This window comes from Pleurodeles waltl, chromosome 4_1 (genome assembly GCF_031143425.1).
Source record: "Pleurodeles waltl isolate 20211129_DDA chromosome 4_1, aPleWal1.hap1.20221129, whole genome shotgun sequence".
Taxonomy (NCBI): domain Eukaryota; kingdom Metazoa; phylum Chordata; class Amphibia; order Caudata; family Salamandridae; genus Pleurodeles; species Pleurodeles waltl.
In genome coordinates, this window is record NC_090442.1 from 241,449,948 (window position 1) to 241,474,968 (window position 25,021).

The 25,021-nt window shown below is 41.8% G+C and overlaps 1 protein-coding gene across 6 annotated transcripts in view; it reads left to right on the forward strand.

Moving 5' to 3' along the window:
* FGD4 (FYVE, RhoGEF and PH domain containing 4) overlaps positions 1–25,021 on the forward strand; it is a 514,720-nt gene that overhangs the window by 295,960 nt on the left and 193,739 nt on the right. The window contains exon 1 of one of the 6 annotated variants that reach the window (XM_069228224.1): positions 21,934–22,152. The exons of the other annotated variants lie outside the window; for them this stretch is intronic. Coding sequence (XP_069084325.1) covers positions 22,125–22,152 — 28 coding nt within the window. The 5' untranslated portion in view covers positions 21,934–22,124. Of the gene's footprint in view, positions 1–21,933; positions 22,153–25,021 lie in introns of those variants that run through there. 6 annotated transcript variants of the gene reach the window in all.

The following is a 25,021-nucleotide window of genomic DNA, read 5'->3' on the forward strand; positions in this document are numbered from 1 at the left end:
AGTAGCAATGTCCCAGGTCCTAATGTTATCCCAATAGAACTCTCCCAGAGGCAGGCGGTCAGCTGGACCTCGGCGTACTCAAAATGTTCGGTGGGGCAAAGAGGGCATTCAGACTGTTTGATATTCTGTGGCATGCGGTAACAATGATAACTGATAAGGTTGGAGAGTTTTCCAGTGTGCTTCATGCCCCCTACTTCCCTTCTGAACAGAGTAAAATTCTGGCTAAGGCATTGCCCGACATACTATTTTCGCATTGCCCTACATGCTATTTCCAGTTCTTGATTGGTTCATACATCCAAATTTACCTTGTTGTATGCCCTATTGGGCTTCCAAATAATTTTTTTAGACTCTTTTAACTGTTTGGAAAAGGCATCAAGGAACCTCTAGCAATCCTGTGATTAGACACCGAAAAAGCTTTTGGTTCAGTTGAATAGCAGTTCATCTGTGCAAATCTGGAAAAGTTGCCATGAGCTGGAGTTTAGAGGCAGGGTCGTGATCATTTACATGTCTTGACGGCGATCCTCCCTTAGTCGCTCTGCCCGCAGCTCTGTCCTTTGCCGTGTGAGTTAAGATGGATCTTTTGATTGTTTTTTTTGTTGATGCTTACGGTATACCAAAGACTTGTCTTGGGCTTAACTAATGAGCTCCACTTACTGCTAAATAGAGTGGACAACGATTCTTCATGTTTGTTGGGGTCGAATATTCTGGAATGCACCACTGTGGACAATCTCGGGCTGTGAATAGATGTCCCACCTGCACAGCTGAATAAGGTGGTCACTGGAAAGGAAGCAATGAGATTGAACACATGTTTGAAGAATTACAATCGTGCCTCTCACCTGGGCTTTAGGCTAGATTTTGCCTTACAAATTTCTATTGCAACACGCTTCATAAAATAAAACAGCTGCTTACCCCAGGGCAGTTTTAAACATTCAGGATTTGGCTTTACTCCAGCAATACGTCAGTAAGTAAAATTGCAGCTCATTGTCGAAACATTCTTTTAAAGCATATAGGTGCTGTCAGAACAGGCAAGATGGCAAAGAGGCGACAATACTCTATTCAGATTTATCAATCCGACTGTGGACGGAGCAGCTCATATGTTCACATCCAGCTATTCATGCTCGCTGAGCACCTTCTGATTGTCTAATACCAGGGTGTCCAACCAAGGTCCATTAAGGCCAGATTCATACTACATTATCCGGATATACACATGGAAAACATTTTGCATAACAGTAATCTAACTCGAACTCATTTTCATAGTAGTCATCCTAAAATGTTTCACAGCTTCAGCTTTCATTGAGATATATTGTGCAGCCCTGGTCTAATGCTTCACACATGTAGGACTGCAGTTGAAGATGTAGTTTACAGTTTGTACTACAAAAATAACTTCTAGAACAATAAATATCCACTTAAGCATTCAGAAACGAAAAACATTGACTGCAAAAATAAAGCATCCCCAAATATCTGTCAAAGATTTTCTGTCAATTAAACAAAGTATGTTTTCTGGAATAATGTGTACTGTAAAGATTTTTATTCCAGTTTAGTTTCCCATCACTATGCTACCGTCAGTGTTAAAAAGAAAAATATTGGTCATTTATTCAGTATTTTTTTAAAAAGCTCTGCACACGCCTGGTAACCACCTCCAGGCGCTTCAGTGCGTCATTTGCTAAGCTGAATATACTAATCCATTCCTACGTTTTTTTATTTATTTATAAACATGTATTTGCCTCAAAGCTTTTATGCACTATTAATGGATTTTTTGCTTATCTCAGTATAGTTTCACATAACGATCTTCATTTTTACCATTAAAGGACTAAAACAATTGTGTTCTTTCCCCACAATGTCCTAACCCATCTATATTTCGAAACACACATTGCTTAGCTGGTTGAACCTGCCACATCCTTTCAAAGGAGAGAAGTCCCACTCAGCTCTCTAACCTTCTTCTACTGCTAAATTAATATCAAAATACGGATTAAGTCATTATTTTAAAAGCTTTATTTTAGTCCGTCTTTATAATTTCACTTCTTTATTTATGCATCTAAAAATGTTTGCGGTAGATATTTTTTATCCCAATCTTGCAGTCCCAACATGCTTACCTGTGCCTACCTGGAGCATGTTTGCAGAAATCATGCCATTAAGAAATCAGAGCTTGATTTCATGTTGACGTGGTTTGTCTCTTTTGCCCCACTGTGTTGCTAACAGTTCTTGCCCCTAGGTGCTTTGAGACATTTAAGTCACTGTTGCTAGGTTTGTTATCCTATTGTAATGTCAGTTGCTCTTAAACAAATGGCTGTTTTGTAGCCAAAGCTTTTCATTTAAAGAAATGTTTCAACTCTAAGAAAACTATTTATAAATAGTAGAAAATAGCAGCAAAAAGCTGCACTGCTTTCTGAATGTTTTATACAGGTCTAATTGTCTCATTTTGATTTTGCTAGATACCCAGATTGATGAGATCAAATTCATAAGACGACTTGAGTCGAACAATATAGACACATAAAATTAAAAAATATATTGCGTAAAAAACGGACACCCAATGAAAACTAAAAAGAAAGTTTCCAAAAGGAGGCTATGTTCGCCCATATAGACATCTAATAATCTACATCACGTGGGTCTTTTGTATGAGATTCTGACAAGGGTAATTTTTAAAGATGTTGGTTGCTAGTGTTTTTGTGAAACAAAAGATGTCCCTAAACAACTGAAACCTAAACATTTATACTGAAACTAATACATAAAGGTGACAAATGGAAACAGTTTAAAGTATTTTGATTGAATTACTATATTAAATTGAAGTAGATTTTAGACAACTGTTTTAAGGAAGTATTTGAAGTTATGCCACAAAGAATATTTTCCAAAGAGATGCATGTGGCAATTTTAAGAACTGCTTGTTTTTTCATTTGTTAAAGGCTTATAATTTGGGCTACTGAGTATTGTATAAAATAATTTGCAAGTTTATTGTTAATATTTTGATGCCTGTTGTATTAAATGCGTTTCACTTAAGTTGATGCCAAGATAGTCTCCAAGTCGAAGGAGAGCCACTTCTTAGGACTTTAGTGATACCTAGTCATAGGGAACATAATAATCCTAACTGGAATGATTTGCTTTCGGACTTTCAATCAGTGTAAGATTCGGAATGACAGGATAGGCGTGGAATAATGGCTGGAGGTTTTGCATGCTTTGGTTGCACTCTCACAAACACAAGAGTCAAAAGCTTAAAGATAGCGGAAAGTCAGGGATGCACACTGAATTACCCCTTGGCTCTACATAGATGATAGATCTTAACGTCATTGATGTGCTGGGGAAACCAGAAATCAGCAAGTGCAATCACTGTCAATGTAAAACATGATTTATGGAAACAGCCAAAGCATATATTAAAAATATACCTTTTATTAACAGGATCTGTGAGAAAATTGTGGTAAGTGGGAATGGAGAAAATTGAAAAAAATGAAAGTTGATGTAGATTATTTGGTAATGAAGTGTTCAAAAATGAAAAGGTCTCATTGGTCACACAAAACTCATAGGTCTTTCGTGACTGACGCTCCCAATGCAAGCAGTCACGAGTGATCCTGCACAGCCTTATTTAGGATTTCAGGCTTGGTCGTGAAATGTTTAGTTGGACTTGATTCTTTGTCTGACTGTCGTACTGTAGGTCTCCAGGGCAGACATACTCAGCTCAAATAAGGTTTTATAGACACCCAGAAGCTGTCAGCAGGTGAAGCAGAGGACATGGCCCAGTCTGTTCCTTCTTGTGGAAGTCAGCAAGTTTAATGTACTGTTTGTGAAGTTCCTCACTATTGATAGATTTTATGCAGATTTCAGTTCTTCAGCTGTGGTCACCAAACGCTCTTTTACAATTCCAAGCATTAGTGCAGCATTACACTCTTGTATCCAGCAAAACAGTGCCACCAAATTGACTTCTTGGCATTGGAAATCTTTCACTGAGCAATCCCGACATTTTGCAGTCTCTTCCTTGTCTCCTTCAAGCACCTCAATCCATGCTGCTCATCTTTTGGGTACTAGGTCATGAACTAAGCATTGCACAGCTCTGAGAGCAAACAGCAGAGTTCCTGAATGCCCCAAGCACATGCAGAGGTCTCCCCACCAGTGCTACACTGTCTTCACAAAGAATGATTGTTTTGAGGGTAGGCATGACAGCTCTATGATGCTACCTTTTTGGTGTGGCAGAGCCTGGCACTGTATTGTATTCCGGCTACTTGATTAATGGGACTTTCAAACCTCAGAATGGCCCATTTGTATTTCTTTCTTCACCCACTTTTATTATACTGTGACATGAACCCAAATTTTAAAAAAAGTTGTTAGATGGCAGTAAAAGTACAACCATTTGTTTCCATCACGTTCATAATGGCTCTGTAACCCTTCCTGTTGGAGAAAATCTCACCCAGCCGATGAACGCTTGTGTTACTTTTGCTTCTGTGGAGACCTGGGTTGTGGACTGACATTATAGAGATACTGCATGCAAAAGCAAATGAACAAAGTTAAAAAATCATTACGGAACATTATGGGACATGTTTGTAACATTTGGGTCAAGCAGCCATTATAACCCCCAGTGGATGTATTGCTTTTGCACATTCCATGAACCATATTGTGGTCAGCGTTAAACCTCATGTCATGCACTGAGAAATCACAGTGCTATCCCAAATCCTACAAAACACTAAATATCTGACGGTCCACTATCCTACTTTGTGCAAATTGTCTATGTTCAACCCCATAGTGAGGGTGTAGATATTTAATTTAATCTTTAGTGACACATAATTTGAAAAGCTGACAAGGCTTTGGCAAAAGTGTGTCTCTCCTGATACAATCAATTTCCACCGAAGACTTTGCGAGCTTTGTGACTGTTTTGTCTTTTTTGTTTTTGGCCTACATCTAACATATGCCTCCTTTTCTAAGGGATATCGCTCATCTCCCCATTTCTAGTATATGTAAAAGCCTCTGATGGGACACAGGTGCTGTATTTTCAAAACTACATTTCAAACATTTGCAGCTGTTAATTTTGTGCAGATGACTGAAAATGTGTACCCAGCTATAACTTTGTGTCCCATATATTAGCCTACTTTTCTGTATTTCTGTTCACTATTGTGGTGACATTCTCTGGTCTTGGAAAGTTATTCCTGGCCCGTTCACTTGGTCAGGCTTTAAAGTGGTTTAAAGCCACTTCGATGCTTCCACTCTTCCGTCTGAGACCAAGTGTCCTGAATGCAGCTGTTTATCTCTGGCAGTAGGCCAAGTCCAGTTCTGTAAACTAAAAAAGTAGTGATTGAGAGTAACCTAAACTACTGTACACAGTAGAGTTCTCAACAACCCCCTCCTGTAGTATTTTATTTTAGCTGAGATCTGAATTCCTCTATTTACCCCTTCCTTGTTCCTGTAGCTTTGACCGCATTCTTTAGACCCAGTCAAGAGCGCACCTCTTGAAGAGGGCCTGGAACAACTTCCCCCAAAGCCCTCATATGAAAAGAATCTATAAATGATCTACATCACCATTGATTCAACTCTTTCCCATATTTTCTTTGGGTTCCATGAAGGGACAGTTTTCATCTCAAGCATGGTTCAGTTCATTGCAGCTGTAACTTCTAGGAGGACCAGAATTGAGATGATCTGCAGTCTTCTGTAACTAAAGATTTACTCTTAACAAAACACAGATCAGATACCATTGATCTCGTCTGCAACCACAGTACATATTGTCAATCCGATAACGATGATGGCCAAAAACAAGGCTATCAGATATCCTAGAGAAATTTGCTGCATGGTACTTTGTGGACTTGATCCTCAAAGTGGCTAAACATCCTTCGTGTGTGTGTGTGTGTCCTCCAGTATGCCTTTACACATTTGTGTGAATTTGTCTTGCTATTTTGTACACAATTTCAAAAGATCTGCCCGACATTCTTTATATTTAACACATTGAACAGGTACACTAAACTGAAAAAAAGCTATATCAGTAACACCAGTAGCTTTTGTGACGTTTGACGTGTTCAAGAGGTATGAAAATTAGTACATCGCGCGGATCTGGAGATGGAACCACCTGTATAATTTTTTTTTTTTTTAAATAGATGTGATCCTTTTCCATGCTATAATTGACAACCCTAAGCGCTGTTCCACATCCAAATTCTTGGGTGGGGTACGAGGTTCTAGTGACAAGTGAACATAGACTAGGGTGATGATGCAAAATGGAAATAATAACGTATTTTTAGCTCTCCATATTAAAACGCTAATGGAAACACTCCCTTAATGAATTGAGATGCTGATAGATATGCAGAAGTACGAGGTCCAGTGGCCTGGCATGGTCATCTGAGATGATGATGAATTTAAAAATTGTTTTTTCTTTTTTTTTTAACCAAACTGTACCTAGAATCACTTCGTGAAATCTGCTGCTTTTAATGTTCCCCACCACCAATTAACAACACCGACTGTTTAATGCTCAGCCTTTTCATGGGCACAGAAAGGTGGCATCTGTAGCTCGAACAGTGTGTCTTTGTTTACTTTCTAAACATGTTTTAATGTTCTTATCTTCTATTTCTATACATGTCTGATTAATTTATAGGGACCTTTAATGCGTATAATGATTTTAGTTTATTTCTAACACCGCTCTGTCACTGCTGGGATGAGTCACATTGCTATTGTGTGACATTTTTCAAAATAACCTTTTCCTCCTCATTAAAAAAGACTATGTGGTCATTGAACCAAATGTGGTTTCAAATAACATGTTGATTCCGCTTCCTTGTATTAAAAGGTAATCTTGGATTCAGACGGTTCTGAGTCAGGTCCGTCCACTGGAGGTTTCTAACTTGTTAATATTGTATATATGTCTGTAGAAATGGTTTTAAGATTTTTTTTCGACCATACCTTTTAATTTTCTAAACAATTTTCGCAATGAAATTGTTAAGATGTAATACTTCAGCTACAACCGAGAATCTCTTCTTCCAAATCCATGTTTTAGACCGATTTGAAGCTTATTTTTTTAAATCTCTTTTTATGGTCCGGCTTGACAGCACAGCTGTCGCCAGACAGTTCTGTGAGAATCACCAAGGGAGGGCCTTTGGCTTCACCCGCAGTTTGGGAGCCAGGAGGATTGGACATAAGTTGTGTGCTCCCACACAAAAGTGCTGATCCTCCACACAGTTGTGATAATTTTCTTTATTTATCCAGCATCCTGAGCTTGAACTTTCAGAGGCACGCACACATGATATTGTAATTCTATTCAAGTGTCTTAAATAACTATTTATGGTGTTTTTCTGCATCAGCAGCACAGTTGGGAGGAAGGAGGTCATTAACCTACATAGAATTGTAGGTGTAGCCTGATCGTGCAACTGTCACCTGTCGTTTTAACCCACATCAATATTATTCTAGAGTGCTTGGCTTCCACTCAAATACACATCCATTCTCATGCTATTAATGTGTTCATTTTTGTGATCCCATCTTGTCTGGAGATCGCGTAATGTTTTCTGCTTCAACCATGACCCTGCTTTTCCCCCCAAACACCACTGACATTGAAGTGTGAATATCCTTCAGCGTCTTCTCACAGACATGGGAAGAAATATGTTTTTTCTGAAGCCAGAGCCTCTGTCTTTACTCGGTATCAACTAAGCTAATGACTCCCCTCTTGGCGGCATCCAAAGCAAGCATTCTTAACACAGTGTGAAATCCAGAGGTATTCCTGCAATAGAAAATGCAGATCACCTGCACAGCGGTAAAGTGCTCAACCATTATACCTCAGTCTGTGCCCCTCAAACACTATGGCACTCAGTGGCGTAACATAAACCCCGTAGCTCCTGTGGTGCGGGCTCTGCCCCCTACCCCCCTAACCTCCAAGGGGCCCACTCAGCAACACTAGCAGGTGGCAGGGCCACGCAGGGGGCCCCCCCTCCAAGTGCAGGGGGCCCCCCTCAGGTTTTGTTGCGCCACTGATGGCAGTTATTGAATTAGTGGCTCATTTGTCAAAACTGAAACGTAAATACAATAAATTGAACATTTTCTAACATTCCACCTCAGTGTGATAAAAACCCATATTTCAGAGGGAACTATGAAATATGGAAACTATGCCCCGGGTCCCTGTGAAATATAGGTTGTGTCATCATAATTGAAGCAGTCAAACCCTTCTGCAGAACTTTACTATTGTCAGGGCCACTAGGATTATGCGGCATTGGAAAACTAAATTGTGTGGCAGGATTATCTATTGCTTTTTGCAGTTTTCTTCTCCCTCTTTCCATGCCAAACCCCTATCTCCTTTACATCTGACAGCAGATTCCAGTTCATTTTGCTCACCTTCTGGCAGGTACAACCCACAGGAGCAAGATCGCCTGCCTACTAGAGGTACCAGCGCTTCTCTCTAACTATGAAACAGTTGTTTTTCTGACAAAGTCGACAGCAGAGTTTGCATGTGTCAGACCCTCTTTAGCATTGAACCCGGATGTCACTCATTGCATCCCATGTTCCCCTATATTACCTGACTTGACTCTCATAACCCCGCTTCATCAAAGCTTTGCCACACTGGGATGGTCCCAGAAGAGGAGTCGCAGCTATTTCCTTTCTCGAATTGGACTCTCCAGTTGTTCAGCGAGCCTCCTCCCAGTCCCTCCCACATGGGCTACAAAGATTGATCACGTTTTCAGCGGATAGAGAGGAACTTGATAGATTGCACTCTATAGAAGGGGTAACTAACAAAAACAAAACTATTGAATGAGAAGAATGAGGCAGAAGGGAATCCTGTTGTGGTAACTGAACACCAGAGAAGTAGAGAGTGACTAAGTAGACATGTTACCCAGAGGACGACCTAACAATACAACAAGATTAAGTGACGGAAAGCTGTTCCAAAAACTGTCTGCACATGTACAAAGATCCAATTAGCACAATCTGTATGGTTATTAGGTGGCCTGATGCATGGGTTCTGCTGGATTCAAAGTGACAAGGAAGTGAAGAGAGCAGACAAACTATGCACAATGTATATAGAGGAAAGATCACCATTTGAGTGAGCCTTGAAATGGGCAGCCCCTTAACATCATAATAGAAGGTCTAGATGCCATTCATATAGGAAAGGAAATACTATACATGTGCACTTAAGAGAACGTAGCATGTGCGCTCTCAGAATCATACAGAAACATGCTTTACATCTCTCTTATCACATTCATTGACAGCCCTCCCTTGAGCTTGGGTAGTGCTGATTGTTTCAAGAAATCTCGCCAAAATCATCCTGATAAGGTCTATGGAAGGACTGAGCCACGTCTGTCACTTCTGCATGCATCAGAATCCCAAGTCTGAATCGCCATGCAACTCAATTTGCCATCACAGCCATTTACGCTTGCATTCTGTGGGCCATCCCCATTAAAAGGAACATAGTGAATGTTTCATATTTTTGTCTAACCTTACAGTATTTGCTTGAGACCCCTCCGTCTGTCACAAAGGTTGTCATTTAGAGTATGGTGGACAGTTCCCTAGGCCACAGGAGGTCATCGCCTCTACCTTCCCAGTGGAAGCGTGCCCACCATACTTAGAGATCCCCAGTAGGCAGGCTGGGATCTCTCTGTTTTCTGCACATCCCCCACCATAGCGGCTACAGTTAAGAGTGTGAACCTCCGCTGACCGGGTGCCATGTTTGATGTGCCCCTTTGGCAAAGTATTTTGTATTCAAGAATAAACAAAACTGAAGAATCACTGACCTCGACATGCACAATAATCACTGCATGTGGGGCCAGTGAGCAATTTCTCGGTCTACAAACTCTATGCCTTGCACGGCGTTCCTGTATAGGGATTTCTAGTGAAGGTCATGTTCCCCTATTTGTGTGGTCAGTGGGCCATCAAGTCAGAAATGTCCAAGGCTCTGCCATTTGAAACCAAGTGCGTGAGTAGAGCAGATGAACCTCAAGTTTAGCAGGGTGAGACCATCACTGATTCACAGGCCTCCTCCTACCGCACCAGACTCTAAATGTTCACTCAAGTATTTGCTTCCTCTGAGAAACTCGACATGTAAATTACTGCAAACCTCCCACCAAAGAAATGTAATAGGTCTCTAGTTACCCTCCCGGTCCTGCCCTCTCTAACAACTGTTCCCACCTTTCACTTTCAAGTTTTTCACCAAAGTGGCAGCAATGGCAGCATATTTGCAGTGGGCAATGAAGTGTTCTTACAGTCACCATGCTGCCAGTGCAGGACTCCCAGTCCTAGACAATATTGATATGGGAGTTTTGAGAGAAGGTATACTGACACCCATTGGCCAGTGTTGACTCATATAAGCCCACATCCAGAGAAGGCTTTGCAATGAGATCATTTGGTGCTTGTATGGTCCTTGTTTCTTTGTTTCAGCCTCCACCATCTCAACTGCACCTGCTGCACTTTGAAGTTCCAACCTTTACAGCACAGTTTCTCTCCCTCCACCTGAGAACTGTGCAGAAAACAACCTGATCGCACACCGGCCAGGCAGATGGGCAGAGAGTTATGCTGAAAATTACCTGGAAGATGATGCTTGCTTCTCTGTCAACGCATGACGGGTCCCTTCTGATTAGACAGAGTGCCGTATGTTCCAGCATAACAAGACGCGAGTCTCGGTGGTGTAATGACAAACTCAGGTGCCTTCACGGTGCTTCATACACCTCTCCACCACCCCCAAAAAATTAATGAAGTCTCCACCCCATCATTGGTTTTCAGAATCTGGAAGACTGTTCTGAGATGCCTCGTTTCTCTCTAAAATCACTAGGATAGGCAGTGCTGAGCTCGTCTAATGCAGTTATATTTTTCATCACATTGTAATGATTTTAGGGGATACTGCTATAGAAGTCAATAGTAATTACTTCATTTTGTCGATGCCTTTTATGTTATATCAAGTAACAAAGAAACCTTATCATTTACTGGAACAGTAGGTTACGGGATTATCTGTTTAGGAAGCTATTGCAGTCTTATAACTTTGGGATGACTGACATGCCTGTAATTTATTTAATTTTGCTTTTCTAAAAAAAAAATGCATCTATGATTAGGCGTATGACTCATAATGTTAACTTGTTTAATTTAGTATGTTATAAATGTTGTGTCTATTCTTCCAATACGACTAGAAGTGAAGGGCTGTGATTAAAATTAATCGCTGGATTACCCAAATCTAGTGTAATATCGACGTAAATTTTAAATAACATATGTTAGGGATTGTCCATGTACCATTGGCATTAGATACGCAACTGTTGTTAATTGTTCAGTTTATTTAATGTTCTAATATCTTGATTTCAACAAGACCTTGCTGGTGCATTTTCCACCTCGATGAGTGTATTTTCACTCCATTCTGTTCTGAAATCGTTTATAACAGGTGTGGTCTATGCAGCTAGGATTTAAGGTGTCGGCCCCAGCTTCATTGCCAATTTGCTGCTCTGATGTGTATCAAAACTTTGAATTATTAGAGTTTTGCTTTCTCCTTTGCATTGTTTTCAAATTCTTTAAGTTGAAAAGCGCACGCAAATCTATCGAACATCAATGTTGTGTATTTTTAGAAATTTGAGATTTGTGGAAACGTGCTGTTTTTGCGAAATTGTGTTTGAATGTATAGTTCTGTTTTAATATAACTGTGTGAGCTGAGATCCAGGCAGGAGTATGCAGACAAGCTAGTTTATCATAAAATAGCTGCTTTAGTTTAAATAAAAGGTTGACTTAACTTAATTATCAAGATATCAAGAATGGTGTATGTATACACTAGACAGGTAGAGAGCTTACTAATTATTAATAGTACTTTCTGTGTCTAGGCCATCCATATTCCCATTTCTACAGTTCAACATTATGTTCCAATCACCTGTCTTCTGTGCTTCATCCAAGTCCAGCTTCTCTTCAAGGCACTCTTTTTTGGGATTGTGTCCATTTTACTCTTTTTTTTAATCCTCTGTAGGAAACAACATTATATTAGTTAATCCTGCAAAGGTATAGTCCTTCAAATATCATGGTTCACCTAATCTTCTTGTAGGTCTATGGGTCTCAAATTCTCCACATCATTTGTGACCCTCAGAGTGTGTTTACGGTGTCCTAAAGGCCTCCTCTGCTGTCATGGCTGTGGCCTGTCTGCAACAGTAAACACTGTAATGCACTAAGTGGCGAAGGACATGTCTCGATGTGGATCCCTTGCTCCCATGTCCCGATGTGGATCCCTTACTGGAGCCAGTGTGTTCACCTCACTGAAAAGACCCAACCAGTCTGAAATCTGTCTTGGGATGCTCGTATTCCTGTTATGAGAGGAACTGGCCAGAAAGTTTTGTTTATACTGTTTTAATTGAAAAGGACCAAGACCAATTTCCATGTTCCTGGTTCTAATCTGAGGTCGCGCGGTGGATAAAAGAAGGATGGGTTTGAAAGATACCCTGAACGATTACCAGTGATTAGACTATTTGCAAGCATTCCTGCCAGCTCCTTTTTGTGTTTGCTGTCTGTAACAGTGCCCTCAGAGACTTTATCTACTTGGACACTTCCGACGTCCTCAGATTGTGCCAACAGTCTCTGGACTTGTTGCGTCACCACTTGCCTCTCCTAAAGTCTTTTGACTTTTAGTCACTGCCTCCCTCTTTTCTTCCTGGGATGACCTTGATTCCAGGTTGTGGCTTGACTGGGCTCCTGACCTTCCCCTGCACTTTTTTGATTACCCAGAAGACCACACTAAGTTTGATGCCTGAAGTGTCCGCTGCCCTCAATGTTTGTAGCTGTGCACATTAAACACATCGAAATCAAACAAAAATGGGGTACAAGCCTACTCCTGCATCTCCTTTAACATCTCTGCATAATTCTTTCCAGGGGAGTGGTCCATTGTCCTTTGCGGTCTGATTGGCAAAACAAATCTACTTCAAATATTGGTTCATAAAGTTTCACTTACCTTAATTAGCAAGTGCTATTACCAAATAACTTTTTATTGACAATATACTAGCTATTATTTTTAGAACAAGTCACCAAGATTAACAGACCATAATTAATAGTGTCACAAATAATCAAAAATTAAGTTGCAAACCAGCTGTACACACAAACAAATTGCACATTTGCAAAATGTCTCATATAGGCTAAACCATATAGGAGCATCTCTATATAAAGTAAAAACATTCCTCACATCGTAGCATAAAAACATCTACAAGTTGTTCAGAGTCAATATATACTTTTATTGTCTAGAGAGGAAAGATGGTACCATCGTGCAAACCTCAACTGATGGTGACAGCATTGTTTGCTACCATGAAGCCTCAGACATTTGCAGTGTTTGTTCTTTAAGACAAAGCCAGGAATGTTTGATGCATAGGAAACAAACCCACCTTTGAAGAACTGACAGTTTTTATTTATTGCCTGGCTGGTTTTTTTCAAATACTAGTAAAGAATGTTATCCGAAACAATCCATGCTGTGAAGGCTTTTGTTCTTTCTTCAGAGGATCAGTGGCTATAGTATAGTCTTGATCAGCTAGTGAGCTACTTGTTGCTCTCCAGCTTCTTGTAAATAGCTCCCGGTGTGCATTCCAGCCTGCTAAATTAGAAGCTTTTGCTTTGTTGAATTGACATATGTATACCAAAATTAAAAGTGTATATTTGAGGCAAAAATTTGTTTTCAGAACTCATATGCTGATATTTGGTGAAAAAAGGCTGAATTTGCAAAATATATTTAAAGCTGATTTTTTAGTGCTGAAACGTGTGGCATTGGCAAGACTTTTTACAAATGTTATTTATTCCCTTTGTTCCAGGGGCATTGCACTGTGGCTGTTGTATATAACCCACATAGAGGCATTCCAGATTGACAAAGCCTGTTTTTACATTACTACTGGCAACTACAACTGATGTACTGGGGTGATCACTGGCAGTTATCTTGCATATGGTGGCCACTAATGTAATCCTGTCTGGTTTGGTCACTATTACAGTGCTAATAACATTAGTAGCTCTTGATGAGTTTCATTGAACATAAGTAGTTCATATTGCAGAAGAGATTGCAGACCCATGGTCTTGATTTTGCCCTTCATCTTTAGATTACTGCTGGCAGTAGATAATTATATGCCCAGTAAGAGTGTTCTGTGTGTAGATATATTGTGTGTGGTTTTATTGCTTCTGTGACATACTATTGTGTATTCTTTCGCTAGTTTGTATTAAGTGTAGTGTTTGTTCACTTCATCTCTGAAATCGATACTAGGTCTGTAGATGTTTAATAGAGCAGCAGAGTGAACCATTTGAAACTGTTCTAAAATACCCTCAGCGGTGTTGTACTCCCATCTGATCATTATGTGATCTTGAAGGCTTGTCTAAACAGAAGACCTCCAATTGTTCATTGTGACTAGCAATGAAGGCTCTGACACTGCAGGAGATTTGTTAATTGTGGCTAGCAATGAGGGCTTTAAAGTTGCAGGGGACATATGTTCAGCTCCTGGTTAAAGGATGTAGATTACGCCTCTAGACTGAGTTTTATAAAGAGAGAAAACACAGGCCCAACCCTGGAACGGAGAGTGACCAGGGAACAAGTGACCTGCTGTGCGAAATAGGGACCTAAGCAAAATCAGAAATTGAACCGCAAAAGACCTACTAGAAGAGTCACTTCTAAATGTATATTGGTGCCAGTTCAAGCATACAAATAAAAGAAACGTAGTTTCTCAGAGAAGGGCAGTCATCTATACCCAAGCACACATAGTAACAGTTTGGAGTCTGGTAATATTGAGCATATCATAAATATCAGTGGAACATGTAATTAAGTTGTTTAAGTTGAGTTAGCCGTCATTGCTGAGAAATAAAACAGTGAGAGCAAGAGATGAGTCTGAGACAAACACAAGGTAGGTGAAGTTTTTAAGGCTAAAAAAAGGAAATGACATTAGGGAAATTGTTGCAAGAGCAAAACAGATGTAAGAAATACAACCAGCATTGGAAGTCTCCTTTTCCACTATTCCTTCTCCCCCTCCTCCTTGGGCCCTATGTCAATCATTACCACTTCATTTAACTTCTTCTCTGACTCCTCCGTCCTGTGATTGACCATACAGGGGTGTGGAATTTATTAAAATATCTACTTGTCCAGGGGACAGGTTGCTTCTCAAATCTACTTGTCCTGTAAAAAGATATACTTGTCCCTTTGGTGCCATGTAGTGTGGCGACAAATTATGGCAGCAATCTCATTATGTAAGAGCTCTGATAATAGCCTCTCTGATTATGCCAGGGCTACTACCATAGTAGGGCTTGAATACTTGCAGTTTCAATCCCTACTGTAGCAATTTCCTTATTTTGCCACCTTTCTGCAGATCTGCATACTGGGGCTGAAGGAAGCAGTAAGCAATAGTTCCAGGGCTGGAATGCCTTTGAGTCTGCAAACCTACTAACCTGCATGTTTTAAAGATTTTCACCAGCTTCTCTCTAATATTTTCCCATAATAAGAAAGGTTGCACATTTACTCCTGACAATGGCAGAATTAGAACTTCTTCCAGGGTTGGGAAGAAAGTGGCTGGAGGGAAAATGAACTTGCAAATGCTCAACAGATTTTCACATGAGCAAATCTACACATGCGTATTTACCCATGCTAAAATACAGTTCACACATATTTTATAGGGGTAAGACATATACCATGGGTGCACTTTTGTGACTTTCTTTAAGAATTTGGGGCCACGTGTAGGTAGGTTCAGATTTGCGACCCGCAAATTGCGAGTCGCAAATCCGAATGTAGGATGGTGTCCCTGACACCATCTGTGATTTGCAAGGGCTTCGCAAATGCCCACCTCATGAATAATCATGAGGTGGGTCTCAATTTGCGACCCCCTGGCGAATGGCGGCCCTCACAGGGATGGTGGCCTGCTGGAGACAGCAGACCACCATGTCTATGACTGCTTTTCAATAAAGCAGTTTTTTTTTTGTAATGCAGCCCGTTTTCCTTAAAGGAAAACGAGATGCATTACAAAAATGAAAAATGAAACGTTTCTGTTTCATTTTTTCAGAGCAGGCAGTGGTCCCCAGGACCACTGCCTGCTCTGAAAAAATGTTTACAGTGACATTCACAAACACTTTTGCGAAAGTGTTAGCACCCATTTGAAATGGGTGCAAACTGCGATTGGTTTGCGCCCGCGTTCGTGGTCACAAAACAATCCTACATTGCACTGCGAGTCGCGATTAGGAAGGGAACACCCCTTACTAATTGCGAGTCGCAAACCCATTTTGCAATTCGGTAACCAGGTTACCAAATCGCAAAACTGGATTTGTGCATCGCAATGTGCTTTTTGCACATCGCAAACAGCGAAAGTCGCTGTTTGCGACATGCAAAAAGCTACCTACATGTGGGTCTTGGTCCCTAATTGGGTCTGGTGTTAACAAAGACATTTTGTTTTTATTAAACTTCTATTTCTCTCTCTTTCGGCTGGCTTTACTGTGAGTGATCGCATTCTGCTCTTCCACAAGGAGCATATTGGCACACAAAGTAGTTTTGTTCAGTGTCAGGAACTACAGTGGCAATCAGTGACGTAACGAAACTGGAGGGTGCCCCTTTGCAAAGAACATGGAGGAGCCCCCTCTCCAGACTCACTCAGGGCAGGTGCTGTGTTGAAGGGGCCCCCTGGAGGGCGGCTGCGGGGCCTTTGTTATGCCACTGGTGGCAACATGTGCTTTTAGAGTTCAAAAACCTTTTTTTTTTTTTTTGCCAGTATTTGTTACAATGTTGAGGGCCTGGTAGCTCCCAAAACAATAAAGTGTTACAAAAGCCATGTCAAAACAAGACACGAATTGATGAAACTAAAAGACTTATAAAAAATATGTCAGATCAGTTGGCTTTGTCAGTGTTTGTTTATTTTCATGCTTCCCATAATCGTGTTGAAAATGGTTACACTGATTTCCCATTAGAAATATTTTTGGGAAATACTAGAATGCATCAACACATTTTACTAAAAGACACTTCATTTGCATCTAATCAGAGAGCATTCTGGGAGCATTATACTTCGCCTCATAGCCTAAACTTTTCAAACATGTGTATACACGTTTATTTTTTTTTGTACTGGAACCAACATCATTAGTGAAGTGTGACCATAAAACATTTATTTACAGCACTCACCCTAATAATGAAGGCTTTCAAATAATGAACCATATATACAAGTTCGAACAGCATTATCTTTTGGAAACACATTACCTCAAGTTCCACTCTCTGTAAACAGGCAGCCAAAGGGTTTGGGCTGCAGAGGGTTGGGCCTACTTGTCCCAAGGACAAAGTAAACATAAAAACTTGTTGCCCTTGACCCCAAACAAGATGCCGGGCCATAGGAATTCCACATCCCTGCCATACCAGCTGAGCATATTTGTAGGAAACTGGCTTTCTATATAGTGCACTAAAATGAAGTACACTGTGCAGAGAGTCCAGTGGATCCCTAATTGGTATTGCAGAGGCAAAATTAGATAGGGCTAATGCTCTATTTGTGGTAGTGTGGGCAAGCAGTTAGGCTTATCAAGGAGTCGTGTTAGGCATTTGTTGTACTCACAGTGGCAATAAATAAGACACACACTCAATGAATAAATCGAAGACCAATTTAGAAAAATAACATTGACTTTTTTTATATGCTTTGTGGCATTAATGTTAAGGGCATGAAGAGAGGGACAGTTTTAACACCATACAGCCGATAACTGCCTTTACTGTAAGCACGTATTTCTCCCTTAGTGCTTGACTCAAACATTTGGATCCATTTTGCAAGGGAGCAAGAACCATGCTTGTTTTTTGGAACAGTTTCACAAGGAATAAGTACAGCAGCTCCACTTCTAAAGGAGCCAGCGATCTGCAGCCAGGGCCTGGGGTGTCACATGGGGGAGGTTAGTGTAACAAGGGGTCTCAGAACAATAAAAATAACACAAGATGAGCATTATAACACATACCATTACCGAAGGCACGGCACCAAGTTACACATGCTTGCATCCACTCCTACTGCGTGACGAATGTGGAAAGGGTGGGATCTGTGCCTTTTAATGACAGATGGTTGCCCTCACGCAGGGATGAAAACTCCTACGCCCAAAATCATTACGCTAAAAGCGTCAGTGGCCTATAGTGGATACTGCCATAGGCCACAATGGAAATGAAGGGCTTTAGAGCAGTCAGCCCTGCGTCATGTGTCACAGTGTAGAAAGTTGATATACTGCCTAGCTTCCATCTCGTGCTTCAAAGAGAGGCGGGAGAGGCAGCCTGGGACGGACAGCCCAGACTTAAATGCATCGATTTGTTTAGAGATACAAATGTATCTCTAAAACAAATCGTATTTATTTAATATTTTTTATGTGAATGTGTAGGAATTTCTGAGTGGCGCAGCCCCTCAGCCCTAAAAGAGAAAAACGCCCCCGCATAAAGGGTAATTCTAATGTCCTCAAACTAACGACTGGTATATCGTCTAGATCATGGGTACTCACAAACATTATTCCAGGGTCCAAAAGATATTGTCTGTGATGTGACCGAGGGCCGCATTGATGCCAGCAGGGTGGCTGTACATAGGATGCACTGATATAATATAATGTGATGTACTAAGGTGACACAGTTCTGCATGTTAATGAAATACTCTTTGGATTTTTAAATACCTTATTACATTTTTGCTGCAGGATGCCTTTAGAAACACATTTATTTTTAAAGTTAGCTGGTGCGGGATGACTTAGTTGCTTCCTTCCTTTAACTTCAATTAACCTTTAAATAAAGGCTTGCCTTTTTAGTTAACTTCCTTCTCAGTGTTAGTGCTGAGATAAGAAAGCAGCAGCCCCGTGCTCCTGACCAGGGGGCCGCATGTGAAGGTCATGAGGGCCGAATGCGGCCCCGGGCCGTACTTTGAGTATCGCTGGTCTAGATATATGGCCTAGGATGAATGCTGACCTTGGCAACTAGAGCTACATGTAGGCTACTGGAATCACTGGAAGCAAGGAGATATTGTTGAATTTATCGACGTGAAAGTGTAGCTAATAATGAGCACTGATTGAAAATAGCATGTTTATGTTCCGTTTGTTTCTCATGAATAGATTGCTGTTGAAACAATAGACAGTGGTCAGGACAGTGGAATTATATAATTCTGTGGCTTTGGTATTTACGAAATATTGATGCAGTACATAGAGTCCTCCTGGCCCACGATCTTTCATAACATTGCAAACAACACTACAGGTTTGTTTGTTAGAACCTTAAGTCTGTCTTCCATACCTTGGTTCTCAACACGTCCATGCACGCTCAGCTAAGAGTGTCTCTGCAATGCCTAGTTCAGCTGCTGCTCCCATAAACTCTCATTAAGAGCACCTTCAGAGAGATTGCCATTGTATTGTAACATTTATATAGCGCTTACTACCCCTACATAGGACACTGAAGCACTTGCCTACCTTGTAGGCTGTGTGGTTGGAAGTGTGTTGACTTTCTTTTGAACATACGTGGGAAGTGTTTCCATGTTGGGCGTGATGACCACCAAGGTGCAGTGTGTGTTATAGGATGCAGCGCTTAGCAGTGTGAAGGATGAAGAAGTGTGAGCGCGAGGCTCTCACCCTTTGACCTTTCCTATCGCACTTGACCCTCACAGCCATTGACTAAAAAAAAAGCATCTGACTGAAAAGCAGCAAGGCCTGTTTTCGCGCAAGCAGCTGCTCCTCTTCACTGAAAGACTGACTAATTCCGCCCCCTCGCTCTCAGTTTGTGCGGTTATAAATATTTCATTTCTGGCCTCGGCTCCTTAAAGCTGTTTACTGTGCAGAGAGCCTTGTCTTAATACCACACAGCAGGCCTGGAGCTGCATGGCGGACGGTGCCTCCCACACAGGATGTAGAGCCAGCGGGGCTGAGCTGACAGGAGGAACAGGCTATGGGAATGTGATACTACGGTTAGCTTTCTTTTTTAATCCAGACAGGACGTATGAGGATGAGACGTACCTGACAGAACCCAGGTGCACCGACCGTCTTTGTGGTGTCAGTCCTTGGCCTATATGTTTCTTCGTACCAGGTTCTCAAGAAGATAAAAGATAGAAGGGAAGTCGGGGTCTGCGGTTTTAGAGATTGCAGGGGTAACTACTTGGACTTGATGCAAATTTTCTTGCAGAAATCAGTAGCAAATCTTATTGCTTTGTGTTTAACGTTCTAGGCTATATAAATATACCATTAGCGCCACAAGACCAAAATAATAGCAGAATGTGCACTATGTGGATATATCTAGCAGAAGAGTTTCAGTTTCATCTCCCCAAGAAGGGGGACGGTTTGAAAGTTTATCTGTTGGTAAACTTACCAGGTGACTTAATGTCCTTAAAGGCACCCAGAGCAAGTGGGATTAAAAAGGTGTGGAAGGAACCCTAAAAGGAGTGTCGCCAACATTTTCAATTCTACAAATATGAGACGGTAATATTACTAAGGGATGTGGAAGTGGGAATGGTCTCTGGAGTGTCTCAATCACTCCTCTCACACACTACTTTACTCTGCAGCGTTTCACTCTGGTAGACATTTACTCCCTTTGCCTTCCAACGCCTTCCTAAAATCTCCTTCCTCTTCATTACTGTCATTTCCTCTGCCCTTCTGCATGTAGACCCTTGTGTCACCCCCCTTCACCATGCTCTTTCTTGCTAATAGACACCCGCACTCTTGCTCCTCGGCATTTTGGTTTCATTTGGCGCTGTCGCTGTTTCAACAGCTGGGCATGCTTCCTTGACACACTTTCACACAAAATGGTTATTACAGTTTGCATATATCTGACCACTGCCCTGTGCGCTCCACAGAGAGGCCAAGGATTGGATGACAGTATGGTCCAGGCGCCTGCATGACCCACTAGCAGTCACTAGAACTCTAAAGCTCATAATTGTGCCCTGTCATGAACATCCACGGAAGTTACCCAGACACCTAGGCTCTCATTACAAGCTGAGGGATAAATTCTAATCCATATGCAAACAAGAATTCGTACAGGGATTAGATTTATGAGTTGTGTGCTAATTATCACCCTGTCACAGCTCTCCCGTGACAGATTCAGGTATGTCAAACCTGCTGAAATTCATCTGGGGAAAAGGCCTGTAGAAAAAGCAAAACATATGAAAGTCAGTGTTATAAGAAACAATTCTGCAGTTACTGTTCATTTTCCTGTTGAAAAGTCTGATTGACAAGTATTTACCACATCTGGTAAATCCCTCACCATGTATGTTAAATACTTCACCCTAATACGCTCAAGTTTAATGATGACCCTAGAGGGCGACTCAGTTCACACTAAACGGTATACAAGAGTCCTAGGTTGCAAAAAAAAAAAAGACGCAAACACAATATCTGGATCAAATGGTCATAGAGAATGCAAGATGAGATAAAACGTGAAATTTAAACAGGGACACAATCCCTGACGTGGATTTTTACGGTCCTTGTTTAGTAATGAATCAGTGTATTTGCCTGTGTATAAACAAATGAATACGGGTCTCGGTAGGAACCCTTTTCAAAGTCGGTTCTAATTATTGCTGGGGTCTGATACCAGGCAGGATCTACCCCAAATTAAAGCCCTGTGGGCACCATATTCTAGTTAAGTTTTTAAATTTTCTAAGCAGCTGTAATCTGGAAATTCATGTTCAGTTTTTCTTCTACACCAGTTGTGATCAGGCGTGCTCCAGAACTACAAATCCCATAGTGCATTGTAATGTTAATTGAATAGGCACATCTGACATGGTGCCCCTGTTGTCATGGCGTCTGGCGTTTTCTCACCTGCCCATTGCTAAATGCATTTTTTTAACAGGTTACAGCGTTGCACGAGCCTCGCAGTTATCAGGTAGTTCTGTTTGCAGAATGCAAGTTCCAGAAAAAAGAGTTAATAATTGATGGCAACGGGTCTATTTGCACGATTTTATCTGGAGATCATTGAATAATGTAAAACAATCGTGTCACCAGGCACAGACCGACATTTGCATTAGGAAGGTCTTGTTCACCTTGGCAACGCGCACTTGAACGGGCACATTTGAGCTTCTAGTAATCTTTGAACCTGTTTTCCCTGCCCTGGCACATTGCTGCATCCAAGGTTGTGGGAGTAGAGCGGGCTCCTGTCACTTCCGGGTGAGTTTCTCGAGCAGGGAAGGCACCGTCCTCGGTCACAGTGATAAGGATCCATGTACAGTCCCAGGCCAGGGAGTTATCTGCCCCCCTCCGCGTGAGGCCACGGGATACTGCACGCGCTTCGGGGTGTCCGCGAGAAGAGAGACGCACCTGTTTCACCCGCGGACATGATCCACTCAACCAAGCGCAGCCCAGGTAAGCTGCAACGCGCAGGTGCCAGGCGTGAGCCGCGTCGGAGGGCCCAGGCCTGCTCGGAGCTGATGTCTTATCACCGGGAGCTTGGGTGGGCTTGTGGGGAAAAGCTGCTGAGAACACTTATCCGCCTACCGTGCCGGCCCTTGGGGGCCCCGTGCTCGAAGAATGCGGCTTTGTAGGTGTGAGGCAGCCACCGGCAGCCGCAGGAATGCCAGGACCCGTGTTCAGGACTTACTGACGATGTTTGGAGTGCACCCACACGGCGCAGAGGTCGCCTTGTTATTTCTCAGTACTCGGCATGTAAAACGGAAGCGTAAGTGCGCGCGGCCCCGGTATCAGGGTCTGACTGGGACATCAAATAGGCCTGGGCTCCAAAATAAATGCCCCCCCCGTTAGTGAATTTGAAAAATATAACGACCGTCTTTGTAAATGGAGACAGTTCTGAACTTGTACAGAAAGGCGTCTAAGTGGTTTCCAAGAAGAACTACATACATTTGCTCTGTGGTGAAGTTTGAGAATTTTGGAGATAAACGCTTTTGTTTTTGTGAAATGCGGTGTAAAACGCACGTACATTTTCCGGTTTTGTTTTTTAGCGGAGAAGAAAGCAATAGCTTAAATGCTTTTTGTTGTGTTGTTGTCCAGGTACCTGCATTTTACACATTTGTAGGAGCCTTTTGACAAACATTGTCTTAGTGGCATTATTGTAAAACCTTTTACGTCATCGTCGAATTAATGCATGCTTATCTATTTTCAACTCCTTAGTTAGCTTTCCACCAGATATTGGTTCTGGTATTCTCTATCAGCGGCTGGTCATCTGTTTACTGAGCCTCGGGCATCGCACTAACACGCACATATGCACCAAACCCTAGGCTTGCTGGCAGAGCACACGCTGACTAACAGGTGCAGCTGGTATTCCCGCATTCCTCCCTTCTCTTGGAATGAAACAAACATTGTTGACTCCTGTGAGCGCCAGTTGAATAGACCCTCTCACTGTTGTGGGCGAATCGTGCAATCGAGGCCAAAGTTAGGCATAGAGGCGACAAATGCTCCCATGATCTGACTGGGACAGAACATAGGTCCGGACACCAAAATAAAAGTGACCCCCTATTAACGAACCAGATAGCTTAAAAAGTAGCCCGCATTACAAATCAGGCAAATTTTGAACTTTTGAAAACGCGCCACGTGGGTATATTGCAAGATAGGCGAGACTGCATGCATTTTTTTGTTTGCTGCAGGCAAGGTTTGTGGTAATAAACACAGACACCAGCACTGTGCGCCGAAAACCATTATTGGGCGTTTACGTGAAATGTAAAAACGGGCCCACCTGGCAATAAAACAGGTCCACAAACTGCTATAAAACAGGACCACACTGATCTAAGTGTCCAGGCACTGCCCGTTTGCTATAGGCCAGTCCAATCCTGGTACTCAGTTCTTTAAAATGTACATGCAAGGCAGAGTTCTTCAAACTTTTTGATGCTGGGAGCCCCTCTCAAAGATTTTTTAGGTGTAAGGACCCCCTCCTGACAAAAATTTCTAGAACCTGGTACGCCTCATCATCGACAATAATAAATGTCCCAATTTCCCACAGCAAATCATTTTTACGTTGAAGAAATAATATTAATATTAAACAGTGTTTAGCAAACCAAAGGTTAGTGAGTGTGTGGGTGTGTGGTCAAAGGTGTAGCTAAAAACAAAGGTCCTCATTTATGAAGATTTAGCGTAGGACAGTGGCACAAGTCTTCTTGCTACACTGCCCTATGTCAATACAAAAGGGCAGAAATGGACAGTATTTATGAAATACAGTGCATTTCTGTCCTCTCTCCCTGCGCTGGCGCACAAATTGCTGCCTAGCGCCAACGTAAGCAGGATTGTTTTTGTACAGGGAGAGGGACCTTCCTGCACAAAAACAATCGAGAGGCATTGTACCTCTTTCTATATGTGCGGCAGAATGCAACACACATGGAAAGAGTAAAAACAAGGAGAAATTAAAACATTTCTCCTCATTATGCCTGCTCTGGGGAGGCGTAAGGTTTTGGCACTGCTCCAGTTTATGTGATTTTGTAAATCTGGGGCAGCGTCAAAATCCAAGGGTGTTGCTTGGGAACACCCACCACAACGTCCATGGAACGCCTCCTTGACGCAAAGTAAGGCAACGCAGCAGCTTGCGCTGCTTTGCCTTACTCCATATCCATGAGGCCATGCAAAGCTACGCAGGTGGCTTTGCGTCACCTCAAACGTATGATTGAGAGGCTTGTGCTGCTGAAGCATCCAAAAAAATGATGCTCCTGAGGTGCAAGCTTCTCATAAATAAACCCCAAAATATTCTAAGTTGTTTTTAAGTCTTTCACCGTCAGGTAGCTACATATAAATTAACTGCCAGCTTAAATGAAAAATAAATAAAATAAAGTTGTTACTCAGTGGGAAATGCACTGTAGTGCATTATGAAACCTCTACTAGTTAATGCACTACAGAGGTCTGTGTGTAACCGGAGAGCGACAGAATTAAATCCTGGTTGGTGCAGTTGAGAACATTGACGTGTATTTTTAGTGCCACAAGGTCACAGTCTGTGACAGAAAGCACTGTGAATATGTAAGATAGTAGATTTAAGTAATACCAGAGTATATGCAATACAATTTTTTTTAAATAGCTGTCCCTTCAACACCTCTAGGTGAAGCAAGTGGTGTGTAACTACAATTAAAAGCGCACACACTTCTTAACTCTTTGCACTACCCCTAAAAAAGAATAAATGTTTGTCATCACAAAGCTTTGTGATTCATCAGCTCCCAAGCATCCTTTACAGTCGCAGATTACCCTTTACAATTGCAGATCAGCTCGTAGAGCACATTTGCATTTCATTCAGGAAGCGGGC